Below are 26,607 nucleotides of genomic sequence, written 5' to 3' on the forward strand. Positions count from 1 at the left end.
TTCTTTGTTCAGATGCCTTGTTTGCGAAATTTATGATTTCCCCCCCCCTTAAGAATACACTTACTGTCCAGAGAAGTTTTTGGTACTGAATCATAAAGCGCATGACATTTGCTGTTCCAGCTGCCATAACAAACTCGCTTTGTTCAATAGTCTTTGAGCCAAACCCATGAAACGTGAAAAGGTTTGGGGCCATCACCATCGCAACATTCTTTAACGTCATTTTATTTTTGTCTCGATGATCAATTACCCTTTGGAGGAATTCAAGCAGTACCTGAAATAACAGCAGAACTTACAGCTCAACTCTGCACATGAAAAAGTTAGAGTGAAACCTGATGTTACATATTTTTGGCAAAAGCTCTTTATTCCTAATAAAACCACATGAAAAGCAATCAATAATAGGGAGCGTGGATATTTTTGTTCACAGACTGTAATGTAATTTTTGTTTTAAGTAATGAAGTAAATCATTCTTATTATTTTTGTGGATAACATTTTCAAAAGCTTTCAAGTGACTTTGAAGCCCTGCACAGTAAGTTTTTTTTTTTTCAAAACCCTCATTAGGTAGGTGCATAAGTAGCATCCCACAGATGCTTTTGAAAACATTACTGTTGGCTTTTCTTAAATTGAAAGTGAACACAATAGTGCCAGCTGTCACGGTCATGGAAACATGGAATGGCTAGTTCTGTAGGGTAAGCAATTTATGAGTAAACCACTGCATTGTGAATGACAAGTAGCCAGTTACAAACTGACAATCTTCAATTAATTCAGTTCCAGATATTTGTAACTCAACTCAGGAGCCCTCCTGACTGCTTCCACACAGTAAAGAAACTCAAAAAGAAAGTAATGTTTAAACAATAAGACCTAACAGGATTTGTTGCCTGTAACAGAAGATGTTCTGCATCCTATGCAAATCCTGCAAATTCATTTTTGATTGTAGCAATTCTAATAGTAAGCATATTCCAAAAAAGATTAATAGCTTTGCTACAAAAGGAGAAGCCCAAATTGGAAGACTCTGCATTAACGTGCTGCAAATACCAATAGGAAGTGTAAATTTCTAGCTTATTGAGAGTAGAAACAAACAGCACAGAGAAAAGCGGGGAATAAAAATGAAGAGCTAAACCCATTTCATAAAAGCAAACTCTCATCCATAGCATTCTAACACTGTTTATTTTTTGCATTGGAAATAATGACTGCTGCTGCAAAAATAGGAACGAAACTTGTAAGAGAAAAGGTTGCTCACTGGGAGATTATTATTGCAATCTCCTGGAAAAATTTCAAGTCACATTCTTAAAAGTCATTTGGGAGGAATTAGGGTCATAAGTTTTTTTTTTCCCCTGAAAAATATTTCCGTGAAATACGAAAAAAGAAAGAATCACTAGTTTCAGCATTAACTTTGAACTGAAAAAAAAGAATGTTAGAAGACAACAGCGTTCATTACAGTGGATTCACAGAAACGGACAAAATATTTGTGCAGAAAAAAGTATTAGCAATTCTAACCTTCAGAGTGTCTCTGTTTGCTTCAGGTAGAAGGAGAACCAAAAGATTCAAAGCTTGCAGTTGCTGTTTCTTCGTTGGAAGATCTGCCAGTGAAGCACATGAACCTCAGTATTTTAAAATCGTCATTTGTCCTCTTCAAAAAGCACAATTTCAAAGTGGAAACCTCTTGCAAAATGCTGAATGCATACACATGACTAACTGTCATAGTCTGACAAAGGACTGGCAGATCCTTGTTTTCTGATACTCATTCCAAATGTTCTTTTAGGATTCAGTTGCTGTATGACTCAGCAGTCTTCTGGCAATATTTTCTAGATGCCTTGTGATTCTTTATTTTGCAATGTTACAAGAAGAAATAGTCAGCTAACAGTTCCTCCCTTTTTGAGCCTGTGCCCCAACATATGAAAGGGTATATTCAAAACTGCTTTCACAGTTTCTCTGATTGCCTTAACAGTTGCATGGTCTCCCAAGTCACCCACGCAGAATGAATACCACGTGTTGCTGAATAAGGCAGGTCTCCAGCGACATAAGCAGCAGCAGCTGCAATGGCAAACCAGTGAGGATAAAGCCAAGAGCAGAGAAGCTTAATACATATCTACAGCAGCAAGTGCCATACCAAATCTGGCAAGCTGTAATTAAAGAAAAGTGATGTTGGTTCTGCCTTTTACCCAATTGCTCAGTGGTGCGTCATTCACCCAAGATGCAGGACGAGCGCACCCCTACACTCCTCCACCTCCTAGAAGAGCTCCTACGTTCTGGCAGTGTTGAGCAGCAGAAAGCCCCAACTCTCCCACATTTGTCACTTGTGATAAACTTCCTCCTGTCACACTTTAGAAGACGTGCTCTGGCAAGTCTTCTCAGCAGATTCCTAACGAATCAGGCCATACATAAAACAAGCGAAGAAGGAGGTACCTGCACTTGACACGGTTTTATCACACTATTTCAAAATTCAACAGGGCTGTTTTGTGCATCCTGCTGGGATTCTAACTGAACTGCTATTTCAAATACATTTCATCCAAATCAGTTTGGGAGATACCGCCAAAAAAAAAAAAAAAAGTTCATCGGTGAAATAAAAAACCCCCTTGCTGACTACTTTCTACCATAATAAAAATTAAGGATCTGAATAAATGAGTGACAAATTATATAGCCATTTAAAACATGCAAGTAGTGATAACAGCGTATCTACCTGCTCTAGAAAGACATACATTAAAAGTAAGACTTAAATTTTGTTCCAAAACACCATGTCACAATGCTTAAAAAGCAACGAGAATCAATCTTTTCCTAGGAAAGTAAGCAAAAATACAATTGCAAAACAATTAAAATTCGTTCCTTAAATCAAGGTTTTCTGTCTGTTCACCTAAATAACAATTGAATTTTAGTTAAATTACTTAAATTAACAAATTAAGTTGTTTAAATTAAGCTGTTCAATATTTAATTCTAACCACACTATTTAGTCACAATATCATGAAAAACACCGACTACTGCCACAAAGATGGCTCTTTTTCTCTAACACCTCATCGTATTACATGTAACCAACAAGATGGGCAGACAATTTAAACAATGGGAGGCTATAAAGTGCTACATCTGTTTTGCATCAAATCATGTGGCTCAATGCAGAAAGTGTTTTGGACCTTGGCACCTGAGTATTTTCTGGGTAAGTAAAAACCACATAAGCCTTCAGACAGCTCAGGAGCGGCAAGCAGAAACCCTCCTGGCTCCAATCAGTATCCGGTAAGTGGAACAACCTTGAGAAGCTGTTTGCTGCCAGCATCATTTGAAAGCATTCTGGCCAGTTTTAACTTGCCGCTCAGTACTGCAAAATCAACAACACTATGTAGCAGGCCTAAGCACCAGCCCCCTACTCCCACCAACTTAACAGCCTTGAAAGGCAGCTCACAACCCAGAGACTGACAGAGCCCACAGTTTTTAAGAATATTCATCTGTCTGCCTGCCCATGGGAATTCCCTGAAAGTGTGCCTTAGAAATGAGCCATCGCTCTGCCTGCAGACAAGAGGAATAGATTTTTCCGAAACTTGCACTCCTGTGTCGACTAGGGAGTTCATGTATGTGGATTCTCACTCCTGATTCATTATCACCAAGCCGTTCTCTTTCAATTACAGCTGGTATGTTTGCTGTCTTGGTGACCAATTGGCAAGGAGGACATTTTCACAGGAACTTGCTGATCTCAAGGGACCAGGGATGATCAGCAGTTCTCACTATTCTACTCCAACTTTTCCTGTTGTAAATGGGTAAAATACCCTAAATGGTATAAATTACCATTTGTTAGATTTTCTGCAGAACTATTATATCTTTGCTATTGTTTTCTTTTGAAGCAAATATTGTTTATAAACTGATACCACCATACACAATTTCCCAATCAACCATCTATACCTCCTAACAACTATCAGAAACATCAGAAAGTGGCATTGTGCTTTCATTTTATGTGTAAACTATTAAAATAGATGTTCCACGAAAAATGTCATTTGTACATCAGCAAAAATATGCCCAGGTTTTCTCAGAAGTCATATTGTTATTTAATTTGTTTTTCAGTTTCATACGTTACTAGCAAAAATACTGCTATGGCAAAGAGGCACTTCTCTGCATTGGTATCAATTCTTCACAGCTGAGACAGAAAGGACACTACTCACTCTGTACATCTTGGAAAGCTTTGAGATACTCTACAGTGAGGAGTGGCTGAGGCAGTTCACGGATAAAGAGTTTTAAAAGACTTGCTGCATCATGTTGCTTTACATTTTCCCAGTTGAAAGCCCCTTCATAAAATTTTGCTTCCAGTTCTTGGCAAAGACTCTGAAAGGCAGTAGATACAGAGAACACCAATAACACTTGGCTGCTGGAAGTCATGCATTATACACACAGCAATACTTTTCCATACTTCGAAAGGGGGAAAAAAGGGACATCTGAAATATCACTTAACTCCAGCTGCCGCTGATCTTTTGCTACAAAAAGATAAACTGGGGATCAGAAGCACTGAAAGCAAACGCATAGTAATAGGCAGCAGACGGCCAAATCACATAGGAAGAAATCCCATGGGCCTGCCTTAGGGCCATATAGAATATACTATAAGAACCACATATCATATTCATTCACGTAAGGATTATGACTTCTCCTCCCCCAAAATATTAAGATGTGACTGATATACATAGCAATTCTGAAACTACTACCAAAGGGTGTTGCTGTAATGCATGCATGGCCATTTTCATAAACAAGTATGGCAATTATGCTTGTTGACACACAGTTTCCTATCAAAACATACACTAAGGTGAGACTGGTTCTCTTTTTAAAAAACAGGGAAAACATTTGTGTAACTGGATAGCTGGGTGTCTTGCCATCTACAGGGAACTCTATGCCAGTGGGCACATACAACTTTGCACTGGATATCAAACATGCCCTCTATGGAAAGGGACTGTACTGCAAAACATGAGGTTATGCAGCAGAATAAACAGCACTGAAAGTCTCAGTGATACCTCGTAAATCTGGGGTTGGGAAAGGGCGGGGTACTGTTGGCAGCGGACATTACTATATCCCTGCCTTGCTCCCATGGCAGTGCTATTACTGGGCTTCCAGACATGGACAAATGGGAACACGCTGCAAAGACTGAGTCCTTCTTAGTCTCCCATTAAGCATCAGTCCCGGCCTTACACTCACTTAATTTATTTCCCAGTCCCACAGAGTGGGAAGTGGCCTCAGTATAGGGCCAGTGGCCCTGAGGCACCTCTCAGAAGTCCCTCCCTTCTTCTTTCCCCAGTTCTTCCAGACAGAAAATGAGGACAGAGACACTGGCTTGTTTTGTAAAGTATGTGAGATGAAGCGAGGGAAAGTACTAAGGAAAAATATGGCCTTAATTATTTATCTGGACAAGAAGGGCACACTGGATAGAGGATACTAGATACATTTTTAAGATACTGTTCTCATTAAATTTCACTTTGTCCAAATGGAAAATGGATCTATTTCCAAAGAAAACGTGGACACTTAGGTTGACATAAAAGCTGGATGTTCTCAACTGTCCTCCAGACAGATCTTCTGTCTCCACTGACTACGTAGGGGTTTCAAAGGTGCCAAGATCCTAACTCAGATGTCTAAAGTCAAGTGGGTATGATTTCCTGCTCATCAACAAAAGCAAGCTTTAGAAATAAAGATGACAATTCTCCCTCTGAGTCTCATCAGCTCATCCATCGACATTCAGACCAAAATCACTGTGGCAAATGCAGTATTAAACAACTAGATAAAATGAATTGCCTTATCTGAGAGGCAAGAGCAGAAATGTCAACTATGCATCCTAATGGACCAATGCTTACATTTTAAAGTAAATGTATTTAACTATGGGGTATTACAGATATGCAACGCAATTTTTTAGTAACTCCTCTAAAATCTATAGAATAAGATACCAAAATATTTTTTCTTGAGATTATCTGTGCCCTTCTATAAAACTACATAAGGAGGAAACTACAGGAGAAAAAAGTTTAAGAAAATTAAAAGAAAACATCAGTCCTTTAGTGTGCTAAATTCTTTGTTTTTCTATAAAGTTTTCCATTTGAATAAGTAAAGGAACTTAACATCTTTGCTAACAAAACAATTGCTTAATTCAAAGAAGCAGCTCCTGCAAATAAATAGGCAAAAAATTAATGAAAGTCAAATGGTGAATGATCCTCTGCCTGGGAAATCGTATTAAACTGATAAAATCAAAGAATAAACAAACAAACAAAACCACTCTGAAATCATTCCAGTACGCAGGACTGATGAAAAGTGGAAAATAAAGAATGGAGGAAAACTGTAAAAAACCCCGTATCCTAGTTACTGGTAAATAAACAAAGCCAATTTCCATAATATTCCCTTCTTTCAGTTGTTTCTAATGAACCAGCTGCTGGACCAAGTTCTACACAACAAAGGCTGGCAGACGTCTTCGGACAGCTGAACCCACTTAAATGATTCTCTCCATTTAGTTCAGACTGTCTTTTTAACACATTGACTCTTGGCATGAATCATACTGTGTATTTCATTTCCTGCATTAAGGCAAATACTGGGGAAGAGTCTGCATGTAATTGGCACTCACTCTGCGAAGTGTCAGTGTGCACAGACGTGCCTAACAAGATTGCGCTTAGTGAGCTGAGTAATTTATTTTTATGAACCGCAGTATAACGTGAGAGGTTCTTCAGCGCATGCTGGCTGCCTTGCTCTGTAACCCAGGTTAAGTCTAGCTATTAAAATAGGCTCACAATGCCAGAGTAAATCTTCCTCCTGGGGTAGAAAGACTGTGCATGAACTGTTCAGATGATTAAGCTGGTTCAGGGGAAAAGCAAAAGGCTGGAAAGCTGGTGCCAAGAATTAATGAGATTTTGGCACAACTGAGTTTGAAACGTAGCCTTGACTCTCCTTCAAACTTGGAACTCCAGTCTTCTCCCCAAAACTACACTGGATGAAACCATCAGCTTTCTGGCTAATATAACTCAGTTTTCTTTGTAAAGAGATTTTGCTTTCTATTTTTGAAGATTTTCATAACAGCCTGATGTTAAAATATATTTGTATGATAAAATAAAATCAGCAAACACAGATAAGTTTGGGGGGATGTTGAGAATCTGTGCAGTGTTTTACCTTTACTCTTGTTGCAACTCCTGGTATTCTAAGAAGTCCTTCTGTTTCCAGAGTTGCCTCTTCTATCTGGGCAATCAGCTGTCAAACACAAACCAAATTGCATGAACGAAGATGCCAATTAAAAATTACTGGTAGATAGTTCTGATATATTGGAGCCTGTGTGTGTGTGTGTGTGTGTGTGTGTGTGTATGCATGCATTTGTGCACGCACAGATGTAACAAGCAGACACACAAACACACAGTTTACAAATGGATTACAGTTGTTGTAGATGTAGAACAAAACCTTTAATATGGCTTACCTGTTTTATGAGCACTGTTAAAGAAGAGTTTGTCTATTTTATTAAAAAAGAAAACTGTATTTTTTAGACCTCCTTCATGTCTCCTCCAACGACTGAAGCATTTTTTTTCCAAAATTACTCTGGCTTCAAAAATAAATCCCAATTACTACCCTTGTTAAAATGTCTCCGAATCAAAACAATTAAGGTAACATTAGAGATACAGCACTAACTTTCTCACAAATACTCTTCTTTACAACTTTACCAGAGAGGAACTAAGTACTTTTAGGCTTTCAAGAAGCTTCAGTTTTGCAAATACTGGCATTCTCCTAACAAACTCAACAGTTTGCAATCCTACATATGGCTTAGATAAAGTAGTAGAAATTCTGTGAAAGTACTTAAAACACGTATCATGAATTCTGTTTCTCTAAAAGATATGCTTAGAAGTATTCACTGAAGGATGGATCTAAGAGTATTCAAAAGAAATTTGTAAACGTCAAAAGCTGATGACATCATTTTAGCACAAATAATTCTCACAATGTTTAACTAGGGCAGTGCCTTTGTTACATACCTTCCTGTGCCAGCTCTTGAGTAAGAAAAATTATGCAACAGTTGTATTTTCTCCAGTTACAGAAATTAAAGGGGGTTTGCCTACCACTGTATTTATGTAACTGATAAATGCCATAAAAAAGATCAGACAGAAAAAGCCACACAGAAAACAGCACTGAAGGTGTCACTCTGGTATATTTTCCTTGGTTAGAAAAAAAGAAAGAAAAAGTGCTAAATGGCCACATCCAACTCTCAGCCGTACCCGGCTTACACTAGAGCAGTGGCTGCCACTCTCATCTGTTGGGCACAAAGATGTGGGCATGTTGTGTGATTTGCCACCATCCCCATGTCTATGGGGAGGCGAGGTCTGGTGGCACTGCCAGCGGCCATGACTTGTTCGCACACACTCACTCACAAGTGCCCCCTTGGCAGGCAGAAAGAGGTGGCCGCTGGCCACAACCAGCCTCCTGCCTATGGGAAATACCCTCTTCATCTCTATCAGGGCTGCTTTGCATGGCTTCATTAGCAGGCCAGAGACCTGAATTACTATCAGCAGAAAATTATGGTGGAGATACATGGATCGGTATTACCCTCAAACCTTCTGGTCAGAAGACCCCTAGGCTAAATTATGTAATTATTTTTAACCATAATTCCTCAATGAAATAAAAACTAGGTGTATTTTTTATTAAAAGAATTTTTTTAATTAAGCAGCCTTCCTATTAGCTTGGTTTGCTTCATTTCAGTGATAACCAAGGTATATTTAAAAAGCAATAAGCACAAAAATGTTCTTTCTTGCACTTTATATAAATCCCCTATTCTTGGAAAGCATCTGCTGTAGAGAACAGGCAGAAGAAATGGGAAACTTTTTATTTTCATATTCTCATTTAAAGAAAAACTGTATTCCAAATGATGTCTGCACCTTGCAAAACAAATCACATCTATAAGCTAGAAATGTTTATGTAAAATTTTCTTCCTGAAGAACTATGCTTACTATGTTGCTAGGACAGCACAGTGATCAATCACTTTTTGTCATTTGGTTACTTTTTTTCTAGATAGCATCCTTCCCAGAAATGTATTTTTGTGATCCTGAGGAAGCAATTTCTGGCATGAATGACACAGCAATAATTTTGAGAGAGTGATGCAAAACTACTATGAGGAGTTTTCTGTTTCCTGAAAAATAACAAGGAGGTCCCCAAATCTACTGAAACGGTGATGACACAGTTTAGTGTCAGTGATAGGACAGGTCCACACACTGTGGTCTCTCCCTTCTCATGCAATGAGACCTGCTATGCATGGGGCAGTAAATCCAGGGTCTCCATCATCTTTCCTATTATCTTCCCCATTACCATGACATGATATGGGCCAAAGCATCCCCCCATGTACTAAAACAACAAATCTTCTGGAAAAGGGCAGCTGCCACCACCAGAGGCAGTTATCCAGCCCACTCCTTAGCTAACTGTCTCATGGCCCAAATCACTTCTGAAAAGAAAAAAACACTTCCTAGAAAGGTAGGTTCGGCCTGTGGGTCAGGGATTGAGAATTTCTATGGAATTTCAAGTATTTGCTCTGAAAAAATAAAGGGTAGCCCTACTGATGATGAAAGTTACACTACCATTATGAAATGGAATTTGGCTGCAGTGAGTTCTTACACTGATTGGCAGTTTTCACAGGCTTACTAGTAAACTTGCCTAAATCATGGAGGCCAATTGTAACAAAAAACAGACTTTATTCCTTTAACTCAAAATATATCTGACACAAAGCAAAATAGCACACTTACTGAATTAATAAGTAAAGCTGCAAATAAAAGTTACAACAACTTTGACTGATTAGAGTAATACAGTGAAAACTTTGCTATAGGGAGCAAATAAAACCAGGACAAAATGTTATTTGTTTGTCATTTGCAGGTATGTAAGAAGTTGACTTGTTTGTGCCTATTTACCTTTTGAAAAATCAGTGGTATCTTGGTTCCTGGCACCTTCTTCTGATCCTGTTCCAGTAAAACTGACAGTGGGACACCAAACAAGCCAGAATCTGAAGAATAAAGCAAAAGAAACTGAGATGTTATCCACATCTGTTCCAATACATAATGACATAAACCACATTTTTGAAGCAATAAGCCTATTCAGAGCTATTGACCTTTTGTTCAAAGTGTTTGAATGTCTTTGTCAACGAAGTTATTACACAAAGCATTCTGGCTAAAAGGATTAATGCGTCTCTTCCTTCAACGATAAACCAGAAGTCTTCTGTTTTGACTTCAAATTGCCATCCACATACTCTGCAGTACAGTGAAGCAAACTGCGTAAATGAACCATCTGCGTGGTTCTGGTTTGCAGAATGGGTGTGATGATGACCCTGCAATGCAGATCTTCATCACTCAATGCAGGTTATTATAGTTAAGATGCAAATGGCATAAGTAAAATATCCAGAAATTTGGCTACTAAAATGAGACAGATGTCATTATCACCCAGAGTTACTCTGAACACTTCTCTCTATGAGGGTTTTTGAAAGAAGAGCTTTACAACCCTTGTGCTTTTGCATTATACAACACTGGCAGGATAGCAAGATCACCACCTTGCCAAAGATGTTTTGCCTTTTCCCCCCCCCCCCAAACAAACACAAAAGTACAGCTAAGTCTTGGTTAGAAAATGGTCTTTACAATAGTATTAAGGCAATGCAAATTAAAAAAAAAATGGAATCTAGTCTCAGTTAATCTAGCCCTGATGCAAAACTAGCCTTAGTCTTCAAGTAAATGGGACTCCCATGTGTTTATGTCCCAGACGAATAGAAGTAAATGACCATTAAAAGAGATCTATACTAGTAACTACTAACCCGAAGTTTGCTGGCATAGAACTCTGTCAGAAGTACTGATAATTGCTGTATGTGCAATTTTTCTGAAATAGCATATAACACCAAATGTAGCTAAAAACTCCTGCTTGGTATGATGTCATGCCAATACTGAGCACAGAACAGCTGTAATTACTAAAAAGATGTCAGCCCTTGAGGGAATGTGATATTCGTCAAAGAAACATCAGTTTCAGTGCCAAATCAGGGAGTTCTTGCATCTCTATCAGCGTAAAAAGTCTACCTATAAAATAGATAGAGACTTACACATACACTCAATATCCATACCCCGTAGTTTTATCACCCTGAAGATCTTGTCAATAGTAACAGTTTCTACTGAGATGAAGTTGGAGAAACAAACTGTAGGAAGTCAATAGAAAGACAGGGCTGGGCACAGTACAGCATCCCACAGAAGAATTATGTTTTACATACTCAAGCACCAAGGGGAACAGCCAATAGATACACCATTGTATGAATCAATAGGCCAAAGAGCACTTCAGGAGTGAAGAGGTGAGCATCAGGTAGAGCAACAAGGCACTGAAGGCATTACATTGCAAAAGCAGATTTGTTTGGCAGAAGGGGTGACATGTCATTGTCTATTTCCTAAACATTTCCATGAGTCTAGCCCATCTTTTTTAACTTGGGGAAAACCAGGGCTTTTAATCAATTCAAATGTTTTTTATGACTGCCTGTCATTCACATAATAATGCTATAAGTGAAATTCAAGTAACAATAAATTTGGTAAGAAGAATCAATTAAAACTAAGAGCCAAAAATACAAGAGAAGAAAGTGTTTTGTCTCTATTTATTAGTGAGAGCATAAGCACTTCTGCAAGAAGAAAATGCATTTAAGGGATCAAGGTGTCATAGATGTTTCTGTGTATGCCTTTTGCATTTAAAAAGTTATTTCCTACTACTGTAAAGTGAAGAGCATATTCTGAAGAATTTATTGTACCTTGCTGTATATCTCTCAACCATCTCTGTTGCTTTCAATTATTTAAAGTGAGCTATTGCACTGTCACATTCACCGAACCTTGACAACAGGGTTTTGGCCAAAGCAGGTTCGTGATTAACTGGGAACACATTTCAAGCTCCTGTAAAGCATTTAGCAGAAGCCAGAAATACAGAAAACAAACAAAGCACTGAAAACCTTTAGTATCTTGAAATTGGTTTCCACATGTCCTATGTTCCCAAGAAAAGTACTGTGATTATACATATGCTCCAATGGCTTGCAGAGCAAAATGATGCTTTGCAGCTGTCTTGACATCCTCTGCAACAGTCCAAATCTTCCTCTTAATGTGATGTCATTCAGCATAAAAACTGCATTATGGCCTGAGTAAATATTGGATGGGCAAGGCCTATGTGACACAGGAAAGTTTGTACCAGACAGAAGCGAAAAGCAGGTGACAAAGGCTCCCAGCATCTCCAGCCAAGGGCAATGAAAGCAAAAAAGTCAGGTAGAAGTAGCACAGGAAAGCAGGAAAAGAATACCCACAAAGAGCACATCCACGTGCCCTCCCAGGGAATAGATCAGCACATACAAACTTCCGTGAAGCAATTCTTCCTGCACAGCATGCTACTAAGATAGTTCCCTTTCTTCACTCCTTGGTTTACCTGCTCAGTGACTGACCTGAATCTTAACTTTGGACAGAGAGCACAGTCCCGTAGCTGGAGTGACTACACGCAGGAACTTGCTTAAAGTGTGCCTTGAGTTAAGGTGTATAATTAAATGCTTCTCAGGACCTATGTTACTATTTATATATTAATATAATTTTTCTGCTGGAAAATTATAAAGAACTGGATGCGTTTGTTTTATTGGATTAAAACAGACCCATTTTTTGGTTCAGAATATGGAACACCGACTCACCTTTGGTTTTGATTTTTACAGCTTTTTGCTGCTTGAATTCTGTCCCAAGTATGTCATAGAGAGCAGTTAATTCAATCAGTGCTAAAGAATAGACTTTCTTCATGTCCTGAGGGGCCAGGTCACCAATCTTTGTGGTACCTGTTTTGTCCTTCGGCAGCCTGAAATTCTAAAAGCAGAGATTTGCAGCAGAGTGAATAATCCAAGTCATAACAAATTACTTAGCTTGGAGGCTGTGCTTCCTTCAGGGTACAACCTTTCATCATCAAGCCTGCTGTTACTAACTAAATCACGGGATAATCCCCCAAATAGGTTGAAAAGCAGGTGATCTTAAAATCATAGAAGGATTTAGGCTCCTAGTGACTTCTGGAGGTCATCTAATTCAACTGCCTGCTCAAAGCTAAATTCAAAGTCTGATCGGGTTGCTTGTTGCATTGTCCAACTGAATTTTGAAAACTCCCAATAACCTCTGTTGGCACACGTTCCAGTGCTTAATGCCCTCATGGGGACTTTTTTTCCTTTGCAAAACAGAATTTCCCCTGTAGTCACTTGTGTCCATTGCCTCTTGTCCTTTCGCTGTGCACCTCCAAGAAGAGTCTGGCTTTGTCTTGCTTGTAACCACCCACCACCACCACCACCTTCTGCATCCTTTTACAATTCATAGTAGTGGAAATTGCTGTCCATGAACAACCCTATGCCTGTACAACAGAAATCTCTCTGCACTTACACACACAAAATAACATATCTGGCTGCCATACAAATAATAATAAAGGGGTTCCCTTCTTAGGGAAGGGGGATCCTTAATTATGGCTCATTTCTACTGCACTAAATGCTCAGAAGTTGCAGTCAGAGACCAATATAAGAAATTGAGCCGAGAGGGCGAGGGAGAGGGACTTCCCAGCTCATAGAGCTTTTTAACTCCATTTCTCACCAGCAGGCTTTTAAGTAAGACTCTTGCCTGTGCCCGACATTAGCAGTGAGCGTGACTCAAAGCAGGAAGGTTGACAAGACCTTCTTCCACTTGGAAAGATACATTATACTCCAGAATTATTTTCTCATCCTGTACAAACCCAGCGATAGCGTAGATGAATTGGTGGTTATGGTACATGACTACAAGGGCACATACCGAAACATAAACATAATTTACAAATTGTAGATATATAGTCAGTTTCCTACCTTGAGGTTTCATTGACTTGCACAAACACGTATGTTTAAAAATAGCTGCCAATGACAAAGGTGCAACAAATACAAATTGTAGATTTAAACAGGTAACTCCCTTCCTTTTCCTATCATTTTGCCACTACTTTCATCACTGAAGGCAAAATCCCATAGCCATATCTTTGAGCAATCCTTCATAAGCTCTAGCTAAAAGTATAGTTAAAGTATGTATTATGCACATATATATGTGCATACATACAGAAGTAAATTAAAGTATAGCTATCGTTTCCTTGTTATAGGCTGCATTAGAGAAACATGACTCAAACGCTTTAGAATCCATTTCTAAATACCCGTTAGTGTCTGGTTTATAATGTTTAAACTAGGATACATGGGGTAATTACTATTTGAAGATCTGCGCACGTCCTTATCTAAATTAAGTGTTCAAAGAACTGCGAAACATTATTACTTCAGACACTATGTTTACTCAGACATGTTCGCATACACTGTTGGGGAAAAAAAAAAAAGATGTTTTTCACACCAGTCATTAGTTTACAGGTTATACATAACTGCATGTTCATGAACTGTTAGGTAGAGAGAGATCCTGAAAGAGATGCCTGAAGATCAACAACAAAATGCATTGGAGGATCTTCTTTTGTATTTATTTGGATTCATTCAGAATAAGTCTTTTTTTATTAAGAGTTGGAAAGTAAGACTGAGCACAAACTAATCCTTAATTTCCTGCCATTTGACTTTAGACTTCTACAGACCATTCTGTTCTTCATTCTCATCCCTCACCTATCTGCATTGGATAACTGCACAAGGTTTCTCAACCTTTCCACCAACCCTTTTTAAATGACAACAGAGATTTTTATTACAGAGGTAAAGCATTTCACCTCAGATAACGGGAAAAGGGGCTGTAAACAAGTAAGGACACAGTTTGTGTACAACTACCACTAAGCCACTATTCCACTTCATACTGTCAGTCCATTATTGCTTACACATAGAGTGCATTTTGCCAGACAGACAATGACATAAATAGGCATAAAAGTAGTTACTTCCATGTTATTTAGATTACTATTCCCAAAAATGAGTTGTCTTGAGAAGGTCTGTCTCCACGAAGCTGGATCCGACAATGTTCTTCTAAATCTAAGTCACCCACCACCATATAAATATCATCCAAGTAGTGCCAGTAGTAAAAACAAAGAATGAGAGCAATAAATAAAAAACACCTACCGGGAGAAGAGTATCACCCCCTCCACCCTTGCGCATTTTGCCTACTGAGCTGTCTTTGAGATTAGCTGCCTGTTCTGCAAACGATATCTCCAAATTGATGTCAGTGTCTGAAAACGGCATGTCTTCAAGTGAGCTCTTCTGCTCATCAGTTCCAAGACTAAACTTCGGACCTGAAAACAGAGTAGAAAAAACTAATAATCAACAGCAGCACAACTGAGCATCACTCAGTGCATGACAGTAAGTTTAAAACCAAGTAGAAGTTAATGCTGTGCAAGGGATGGACTTTCTGGTTACAAGTTCACCCATGTGAATTGTCTGCATTTTTTACGTCAGTTGAAAATGTAGTTTCTTACAAGGGTCTATCTTTTATGGTTTTTCTTTAATAATTCTGCCAAGGCATGAGGTTTTCTCCTATTTATCTATTATGAAAAGATAAAGCAATCCACCTCAAACAAACAGCAGACTGTTGTTTGTTTAAACTGCTGTTAAAATTTCAAAAGCAGAAGAGAATGTTTTCTCTATGATCTAAAGTGTTAACATCTGGGAATAACAGGGAGTACACAGATCATGTCTTTGTCCCAACATCCCTGTCCTCACCTCAGCCTGAGGAGTCTAGATTCCTCAACACTGTTTGGATATGTTTCCATGATACAGGGAAGGACTAAGTACACAACAATGGCCTTACTTCTCTTTCTTTGTTTGTTCAAGGAATCAAACACTAGACAAATTTAGAACTTTTTTTTTTTTTTTTTAAAAAAAACCAAACAAACCAGAAGGGAAAAAAAGGAGAGGCAGTTCTGCTTTTAGAAAAAGTAGTCTAATTTCATAGTAAATCAACCATTGTTTTTCAGTCTGAAGTTAAAATATATCATGAAACAAGCAAGAGGAAAATTATATTGTAAATAACACTATTTAATACAAAGCATCAAAGACAATTTAGCCAGAGAAGGATTCTGATCTCTCCACCATCTCTCTCGTGATGTGGTACTTCTTAAAGGATCCAGGACTAGGTTCCTTGTACAAGACATGACAAATACCTTGCAAGTATTTGTGATGAAATTCAGACTTTCTTAAAACCAGCACAAATATAAACAAATCAGTCCTGTTCATTTCAATGGGACCATGATTCTGCCACTGGCTCCTAGGCACAGGAGACTGCAGCCTGTTCAAAGCTAACATACTTCCAAGTGCAGGAAAAGTGGGATGGAAATGGAGATGAGTTGAGGAGGAGAACCATGAGCAGTGCGTATGCTTTGATATATTAGTATTGTGTAACATAATAGATTAATTTCTTTACACCACTGTGGGAAATTTTTCTATGGCCTGGAATAACTGTGCTAAACCAAGCCAAAAAAAAATTCCCAGAAAATAGTTACAGCTACAGCAACATTTGACCTTGAAGCAGAGGAAAGGCTGCAGATAGGCTGATTAAGGCAGAAGGCATCAGGGAAGTGCTGCTCTATGCTGATACTTTCAGTGGTCTGCAAAATAGCTGAACTGCAAGCCTGCAAACCGAACAACATATGAAGCATCAAGTTTAAAAGAAAAAAATTACACCAACTAAAAATTTTTTCTGAATGGTATCTGCATCTAATTGAAAGACTATACACAAGACAAGACTAGTCTCTGATATTCTTTAGTGCGAGTCCTGAAAATTACCTCAGCCTGCCGGGGCCAAACTCAAAGGCCCTGATAGGCAAATGGCTGCAGCCACCACAGCCACTCTCTAGTAAGGCACAGTGCTTTATGCAACTGCTCCCACATCAGTGTAATTGATCTAGAGCTGAGACACTTCCAGAGAGAGAAGGTGGATTTGAGTTAACACTTTGACTCTACTTACAACCAAGCAATGCTGTGAGAAGTAGAATAAAACATTTCCAAATTTTGCCTCTCGTGTGTGTCACTCACCACTTGCTCTTCCAGAGTGGCTCCTGCTCACTTTCTAGAGACCCCGAAAGATGCCTGGGGCATACGCTAAAGATTAAGCTGATCCTGAAACTAGAGCTGCTCCTTTTGGTAAAGAGATATGTGAAACCTCAGTAACCAAACATATCCAAGGTCAAATTCATCCCTGGCTTCGATCTTTGGCCTCCCTGTGTGTATATCTGTATACATCATGTAAACTGTTTAATGCATCCGAACTAAAGGAAAACGGTTCCCCGTCCCCCCAAGACTTTTGTCATGCTAATGTGGCCTATACATGACCTACATACTTCCTACCAGCCTGGGAGGGATCTGATGTTAACAAACAATAAAGCAGTAGCTCCTATTTCAGTCCTCTGGTCATACGAAGGTGCCGTGTAAAGCAGATGTCTTGGTAATGGTGTACACATTTTAAAAGTCTGGAAATGCTGCTGTTGTGGGGAGTTTCTTCTTGGTCGTATAGCCTTGCTCCTATTGTTGTGCATTCATAACTAGAAAGCAGCTGTAAGAGGAAGCAGCTTTGGTGTTCTGCCAACCTGCCAACTGCATGCAATATTTCATGAGATAAATGCAAGTGCGATACAGAAAAATGTAAATATTATCTATAAGGATGTGGAAACTGTATTTTACATTAGTCATGTACCCTTTCCTTGGTTCACAGTGCTATTTAAAGATCACATAAAATTATGAGAATTCTTCAGGAGTGGGATGCGGATTACGTTTTGGGCTTCTTTTCAACAGGACATGGAAATATCGGAAGTGTCAACCTTGCTATTTCCTAGTTTTGCAGGGAACCTAGAGTACACCCCGATGGAGGTATGCTGATAGATCTTAATTTATAATTGGAAAGGCTGATTTTTTTTTTTCTTTGACTGACAAAGCATTTCTCTAAAATGCTAATTCATAGATGATTTTAAATAGAAAATAAAAAACTTTGTAATCTTTTCACTAACACTCTGTCAGTCCGGCCATAGATTCCTTATTTATCATGTAAAATGAAAAGCAGAAACAAACTCTTTAATTAAAAAATACAACCACATTTCAGTCTTTTTACCTATCAAGAAGCAAACATCACAGCTCTTTTCCCTCATGTTACACACAGTACATGCAATTCTTTCATCCATTTGCCAGATCATTATGCTTTGAGGTTGCCCTTACACAGAGGTTTTATTTAACATTCTTCCCTTGTAGCTAATCCTCTGTGTTCAGAAGAACAACTGCAGTCCCACAGTAAACTGACTTTTGCTGCTCCCCTATTTAAGCTAACAAGTATTTAGCTTTTCATCTGCTTTATTCTTTCCTTTTTATTTCTTGAGATGTCTCAACCAACACGGTTATTTACTCCTTTTCACAGGCATCCAAAGAAAATTACTTTTTTTCTTTTGTAGATGTTGAACATATTGCTAGCTTTGCAGGTCTTTAGTGAGTGTTATGGATTGTTAATACGATAATTTCTTTTGACAGCTTAACACATGATTCTGAATTTTCTTTTCGTTTCCTGTAGACATGTTTTGTACCTACATGAAACAAAGAGGCACGTAAAGCCAGTAAGGGAGGGTGCTTCCAAAAAAACCTCAAATATGCATCTACCAACAACAAAATCTTAGGAACTCATTAAACTGTTCTGTTTGAGCAGGATCAGACAGAAAAGAATAAAAACGTAATGGTTTTGTATTATTCCCTGAGTTTGCTTACGTTGTTTAGGCAAGAAACAAGGTGTGTTGGACTGGCAAGAAAGAAGGAGTGAGCACAAGTTCACACAGCCCATGTATGCTCTAAGGGCAAACCATTATCATCTTCAGTCTGGCAGAAGCACTTGGGAATGCAGCATTCAAATGCAAAGTTAGGAACAGAGTCATCAGGTTCGGAGGAGAGCCAGAGTCATTCCCTCTAACAGTTTTAAGACATCTCAATTCAAGCTTTGGATTTTTTTTGTAATGTCTGAGATGTTATTCATATTTTTCAGGTAAAACCGGTACTACTTCTCTGTCAAAGGGGGTTTCCATTTTAAAATAGTGTCTTTAGATTTGGATTTAATAAATATTTAGTATCTCTGAAATATCAGGCATTGTTTACTTTTTGCCTTAAATTCATTCACTGTTTGTATAACACTAATTTGCTCATCATTCTGGAGAAAAGATCACAGCACAGCACTGAAACAGGTGTGGTACTTTTAACATCACCGAACTTGCATGGTTTGACGGCAAATTGAACTGATTTTTTCTTCCTGCTCCACTGTTGGCAGCAGAGCCCACTTTAGCATGTTGACAAGAGCAGAAGTGTATCAGGATGTAAGCAGGCTGCATTTGCCATCCACATCACAATCTGTGCTGAGAAGAGCTAGCATATGGGATTTGCCTTTCAGAACTTCCCATTTCTGAAGGGTTCATCAGGGCCACTGGAAAAAAAGAACCAGATGTGATAAAAACTCTGTAATAATTGCTTGGTAATTTTCCAGCTCTGAATCCTACAGTGCAGTTTATTGACACAAGCACCAGGCATCTCTTCCTTCCCTTGTGCTGAACCAGCAGTCTGGCAGTCCTCCCAATTTTTTACTGTTCTTACTGGAGTGAGGTTTGCTGAGAGTGAGGGAGGATTAACAGCACTTCTGGAAACACACAGATTTGGTGATATTCAGGGCTGGTTTATATTCATCTCTCCCACTTCAACTTCCATGCACATCCTGTATTGTTTGTTGCTGTTTTCTAAGTCTAATTATAGATTAAGTAACTTGCAGTAGGGAACTTGATTTGCCTGCCTGCCTATTTAAGTGGCCATAGGGTTCGGTATAACACCTATGTGCTATCCAGTCCCCCGAAAGAAGAAAAAAAACCCAACATACAAACAATGCAGAATAGCAATGCAGTATCTTAAAACTTAGATGGCTGCCAGTTAATATTCTGACCTGTGAGGGGTATGGTGGTATAACAGACATGGTGCAACCCCTACTTCGAAGAAACCTAAGATGATGGAGGGCAGCCACCCTTCTATTACTGGGCCTGAAGAACAGCAGAAAGCTTTGACAACGTCTTTCATCAAAATTCATACTCTCAAAACAGAAACTATGGAATCAGTTAAGGACTTCTGTGATGCTCTGTCCTACCAGGCAGTGAGAGGGAGGGGTCTTCCACGGGTACTGCACCCCTCTTGTGTAATGACGCGCTGTTGAACACAACCCAGTCCTACACACACAGAATGGTATTTCCCTTCCATTTTCCTTAAAAAGGTAAACAACTTTTTTCTTCTATCCCTGTTCTTCTTTCATTTTGAGCTGCAGATAAATAGCCAGTTCTCACTTTTTTTGGATGTTTATAGTCCATTTGTTTTTGTTCTCTTGTATGCACTGATGAGCTTATGTATAGTGCTTCATTTCCTGTACTGTACAGCAGAGATAAACCAGAAAGGATAAATTAAGGATCAGGAAAGACCTAAGCATAAGCTATGAGAGGAGACTTCTCCCAGATGACTCGATTATAAGATGATCACTGGTAACAAACAAGGTTTCCTGGATGGCTCAAAGGACACTATCCACAGCCACACTTAAAAATTTTATACCACAACAATGCAGGCCAGAACAGGTTTCTCATAAGAATTTAATTTTCTTTTGCTGAAAAGTTACTTGAAATATGGACCTATGTAGTGGCTTGTATAGTTGAAAGCCTACAAACCAAAAGAAGAAGAAGGGGGGGAAAAAAAAAAAAAAGTGAGTTGTTTGGCATTACCTTTTGTTCCATCTTGTGTTTCATTTTTGTTTTCACTTGTTCTCACAGTTGAGGGTTCACTTCCATCACAGATCTAAGAAAGGAACAATAAATATGCATGCCTATAAAAACCAAATGCATGGTTGTAGAAACACATTTGACACTGTGCAGGATTAAAACACGTAATCCCGCAATTCAGAGGTACGCAGAAGCACACCTGTGTGTTTCAGTAGAAAACCTTTTGCCAAAGTCTAAGGGGATCTGAAATCTAGGTAATTAAAAAAGAAGTAATTAAGACCATTCCCCCGCTTCGTAAAAGGCTAAGTGGGTGTAAGACTTAATTTTCCAGAGTTGCAAAGAGTAAGAAAATGTAGTCTTTGACCTGAAGCCATAGTTTGCAGTGGAAAGGCTACAGAAAGGGAATCTGGAGGAGACATTTTGACTGACTCAGTCCCAATTCCTTCCTCTTGCAAAATCTTACATGGTTGCTTCCCCTACAGAACAATCCCATCGCTTTTGCAGAGCAGACATTAAATCTGTGCTTACAGCTTAGATTCCCAACAGCAAAACTAGGACACTTCGAAGAGACAACAAAACAGGAAAGGATTTTGACCCATCTTCTCCTTTCTACAATGCTGCACTACCCAGTCTCAAGATTTGTCACATTCCATGAACTGGATGACACTGCTACAGAAAAAAATATTTCAGAACATGTAGAAAATCTATACCCATATACATATACCATATACATATGGGTATATGTATACCCATATACGTTTTTACCCATGTATTATTTTAATTATCTTTTTGGCAACTCAAATAAACAATGAATGTTTAGCACTCTGGATTTTTAATTGTATTTTACTCAAGCTCTATATAACTCCGTATTTACTGAGAAAAAAATTTCAAGTTTTAAAGATTTCTCCTACCAACACAAATCTGTATATTTACTTTTTTTTAAAATCAGGGATCTTGAGAGAAGATAGCATGACCGCCCAGAAAATTATTACTGTTTTACAGAGCAGTAGAAGCAGACTGGGAAGCTGTCAAGGTACCAAAAGTCTAGCTTCTCTTTGAGAATATAGCAGGAAATTTAGTAGAAACATCAACACAATTGTTGCGTTAATGCGAAGCACCAACACTATTGTTTTACCTTTCCTCCTGCTTTCCTCCAGGTGAAGGGAGGTTACAGGATTTTCGGAGGCTATTATTAAACTGGAATGATTTCATACAGCTGCAGATGTCTTCAGTCCTCTTTTGTTACATAAAAAGCTTTCTAATGATGGGAGAGTAACAAAGCACTGAGACAAGTTACCTAGGGAGGTTGTAGAAGCGACTTCACTACAGGCTTTCTGTGACAGATTAGATGAATAACCACAAGCAATGATTTCTGAATAATTGTCTTCCTTTGGAGAAAGGAATGCAGTATAGGTTTGAGGGCCTACACTTGTATTATCTTATTTCAGTCAAGAAGATAGGTTTAGAAGGGTTCTTTTTTTTTCCTTCAGTTATTTCAATATTTAATAAATATTCTAACCTACTGTTTTATACATCTTAAACGGCTACAATCATTTGTCTGTTTGCATTACTTCTCACTGATGTCATCAATATCAAAATATGTAGTTTAAGAGACACAGAAGTCTACTGAACACTGTGACATATGATTTTCAAACATTACAATGTGTAGCCTAAATACAGGAACATAAGTATTTCTTGTGCTTTACTGAAATAACATACTTGAAAGGGAAATTATACTGCTTTAAACTATATGATATTTTACCTAAATTGCTCTGCTATTAGATCTTGTAATTTTTAGGTGTAGTCAATTCCAAATCAGATCCCGGAAAGCTTTTATGGAGTTAATATCCCTTCTGCAACCACATGCAAAGCAGAACAGTAAAAGGGAAGTTGTGCCTCCAGAACATACATTTGAGCTTACAAACTCCCCCCAGTACATTTCACCTCTACTGAATTTGAAAGGAGTTGCCGAAGAAGAGGAAGCTGTTAGGGGAAGGAGCAAGTTAAATCTCCTCAAAACTCACGAAGCTTTTCACTGCTGCTACCACTGCATTGAACGGCAGCGGCAGCAGCAAGAATGAGGGATGGGGTCAGGTAAGCTAGCCATGGACTTCCATCAGGTCAGTTTTCTTAGGGCTGAAGATCTTGTTGCTTTTGGGGGAGCAGACAGGACACATACACTTCTCCACAGAAGAGGAATTCTAATCATAGTCTCCATTTCCCTCCTTCCCCTTTCCTGTGTATGGGAGAGGAACTCTCCCATCCGATACCCCATGAGAGAAGATAGGGACCCTTCAGGACCTGTCACAGCATCTTCCCACACACAGTTTAACGACATGCACAGGCCCTGGGAGTTAGTACGGGGTCTAAGCCCCCAGCTGACAGGCATAAAGACCTAGCCAAAACAGAGGTGGTTAGGCTGATGTCCCTTCTGTTTCTTTTTTTTTTTTAAAAAAAAAAAAAAGGAAAAAAGAGCACCAGTAAGTAAGAGGTACTGCCCCCTATCTGGCAGACCCCTCAGAATGGCTGCAGGGCACTAACACCCAAAGATAAAAGTGGGCTTTTTGTAGCTCTTTGGGTAATTGTTGTCATGAGTTTTGCATCTGCATTAAAATTAATTCAGATTAGTATCTTGACAATGGAGTGGTTGTTTTATTCATCACCTTTAAGTAATACGAGGCCAATATACATACTTCTTTCTACATACTAAAATTGCTCGATGCAATGTCAAGTCTGGACCAACACTATTCCCATAAATTCAGTAAAAAATTCCCTTGGAAATCAATGAAAAGTTAGACACAAATCTTCTGGAAATATCCCTTTTGTGTCTGTGCATCCCTCTCCTCTCCCCCCACCCCTACATGTCCCTCTCTTCTCTCTGCCAGAATCAAACAAAACAACAGACAGGAACTTACTTTTCCCTTTGAGTCGTTTTGTAGCCTGAAGATATCTCTGACATCAGGAATCTGGTGCTGTTTGTTTTTTTTCCTCATGGTTTGTGTGACAGTCTCTACTCGCTTTTCCACCGCTGCCTTCTGGGTTCGGGTCAGTGTGGACAGAAACACTACGCTTTCCAGGGAGTCGCCAGAGCTCTCGCCAAACAGATTTGACAGACCTGCCTCCTTCAGCCATTCTTCTTCTAGTTCTCCCTCTGAGCAAGGCAAAGAGGAAAAGGCATAAACATTGGCTTTCGAGTACTATTAAGCACACTGGATGTTAATAACATGATCTAGTTAATGCAGTTCACAGGGAAAGTACTAAGGGGATCCACAATTAAGAACAATTACTTACACTAGCATGACTTGGAAAAAAGCTATTGTTTCTAAAGAGCTTCAAAAACGTTAACATATAATATCAAAGCTTTTGAAATAGTTAATCCAATGGGGCAATCTTTATAATAATTGCTATGGGGCAATCTTTATAATAATCTACAGCACTTCTGTTAAATTATATACCATTTTATAAATGTACCTAGATATAAATGTGTATGGGGAAGTCTGAAAGCCTCTGATCATTGCTGCTTCATTGATTTTTAATTCAATCCTCAATCTTTTTAGCTCCTTTACTGACATGGTTCTGCCCACTTTTCTTGATACATTAATCCTACAGCTCTCCACTAGCTCAATTTAATGAAGGACAAACCAGGCTATAGGAGTCACCTTAATGTTATTTTTAATCAGTTCTTATGACATGGTCTCCAGCCTGCTGACAGCCCACAAAACAATTGTTGCTTTAGTCTTATAGCTGATAAGGTATCCTTTATTGGCAGATCACTACACATGAAAGAGTAGAAAGCTATTAAATTCTGTCACCGATGGCAAAACTTCTGCTTCTGAAATCAGTCTCTCTCTAATGATACTTTCTTTAAAACACCAAGCTCTGTCTGTAGCAGCCAAGTTTGTGCTGAGTGCCAACAACTCTCTCAAACGTTCAAGCAACATTTCCATTTATGAGATATATAAAAGTACTCCAAAGCTGGCATGTCAACTTCACTATTGACTGCAGTTTCCCACAGTGCGCAGTGCGTGTCCAAGTGGGCACCTAAATATTAACAGCATTCAGAAAACAGACACAAAATTTTAAGTATGAATTTTGCCATGGCTATACAGCCAAATCCTGAGCCTCTGACAAAATTCTCTCAGATTTTATTAGGGCTGGAAAGAAGGGCTATATCCATTCTCCAGAGCGGATGTGAGCAAGGTATATCTCATCTCTCCCTTGCCTTGCCTTTGCATGGCCATGTCACAAGCAAGCCCCCACCCAGGCAGGCCCATCAGCCAGGTGTAATGTCCCACACATTCAGGAATACTCATACCCAAGCGAGGTGCTACACGTTAGGCAAGGTGTGGGGCAGAGCAACATCTGCTCAAGCTGATCAACTCCACTGAGCTGACTCACTTGGGCTTCATGCCAGAGTCAGCGGCTTGAGCTGCAGCAGCAACTAGGGGGAAGAAGACTATATATAAATAAAAAAGGAAATTGTGGGTTTTGGAGTGCAGAGCCTGAAGGCGTAGCAGCATCAGTGAGCTGGGGTAAGAGAAGAGGCTCGTGCGCTGCAGAGCAATGGGCTCTGCTGCTCTGGAGAAAGCTTCGCAGCTCTGTCACATGCCCTGCTCCCCAGGCAAGCAGGCTCGGAGCCTTGCTGCTTTCTCCGGAGGCCACGCTGCTATCCTCTTCAGAGCACTTGTAAATAGCGGTGATGTTTCAAAATGCCTAGGGAGACAGAAGTGCAAATCCCTTTGAAAGCTAATGGAGCATATTCTTCTCACTCATGTAGAGGCCATACGAACGTGCAAAGCTCATTTTAATTTACTGAGACTGTGGGCCTCTTGTAAGAATGGGAGAGGGGCAGATACCGCACTGTTAAAAAATATTTTTTGAGAGAAGAGTGGATTTAAGGACGTTACTCCTCTTTTATCTGATCAGACAAGAAAAATAAAGAAACTGCCCAACTTCTTCTAAGATCATGCCCTCAGAAGTGGCCCATAATTGATGCTTCTGAGAAACAAAAATAATACAACTGAACATCACAATAGTTACAAGCGTAGAAAGTTACTCACTAAACTTAAACCGGTTAATCATTGGCTTGTCTTCTAAGCGTGAGGTTTCTATCCACAATAGCTACAATAACGAACAACATACACAAAGAGTAAAAGGGCAAGTTAGATTAACAGTAAACTGCAAATAAAGCTTCAATTGTTGTGATTTGCAAGTACAGGCACCTTCCTGATGTTCTGCAAATACCGTTTAAAGGAAAACCAGCCTTTTACTTATCTCCGATACAATTCTCTTTCAGGGCACTGCCTGTTTCTGGTGGTATGCATCAGAGGCAACAGACTTTTCAACAGTGGATGTTCAGCAGAGTGACCTCCTTTTTGATTTAAGTGTATTTTGTGGGTGCCATCTCTTGAAATAAGACTTAAAGAAAAATCCCTAAATCAGCAAACTGATGATCATTCACAAGAACAAATTTCATTACCATCTGGCTCTTTCACTACAAGTGCTACTCGTTCCTCGTGATTATTTCCTCTGGTTTCATGGATGTTTTCAAGTTCTTTCCAGTAGTCATCCATAGAAAGTTCGTCCAAGGAGTCCTGGGATCCTGAGCGGTCAAACGATGCTCCATCAGGGGTCTTCTTGGAATGGTCATGGTTCATTGTATACTGGCCAGACCGACGGCTATAAGCATAAACCAAAAAGCAATTCTTGGTTAGCATTTTAAGATACAGGATACATTAATATCTGTGAAGGCAGTTAGTGATGAATTGTGTCAAAGAAAACTACTGTCAACAACCAAACCAAGATATTAAAAATTACTTTTAATATCTGGAATATATTTTTGATTTAACATTTCTGCTATATGTATCTCCCAATCTGGAATGGCAAGTTCTAGTAATCCTAGTTACACCAAACCTCTAATTCAACTCTCAACAGTCCGTTCCACAA

The 26,607-nt window shown here is 39.1% G+C and overlaps 1 protein-coding gene across 1 annotated transcript; it reads right to left on the minus strand.

The window, feature by feature from the left end:
- Positions 1-26,333, minus strand: ARHGAP18 (Rho GTPase activating protein 18; the record flags this gene model as incomplete). Its single annotated transcript, XM_009587234.1, has 10 exons — positions 26,141-26,333; positions 23,577-23,812; positions 20,665-20,737; positions 15,020-15,189; positions 12,632-12,797; positions 9,864-9,955; positions 7,102-7,179; positions 4,140-4,299; positions 1,495-1,577; positions 1-271 (listed from the first exon to the last, which is right to left on the minus strand). Coding segments are annotated over exons 1-10 (1,507 nt in total), but the record flags the coding sequence as incomplete, so codon positions are not given.
- Positions 26,334-26,607: the final 274 nt, after the last annotated feature.

Source organism: Fulmarus glacialis, unplaced genomic scaffold, assembly GCF_000690835.1.
Source record: "Fulmarus glacialis isolate BGI_N327 unplaced genomic scaffold, ASM69083v1 scaffold39231, whole genome shotgun sequence".
NCBI lineage: Eukaryota > Metazoa > Chordata > Aves > Procellariiformes > Procellariidae > Fulmarus > Fulmarus glacialis.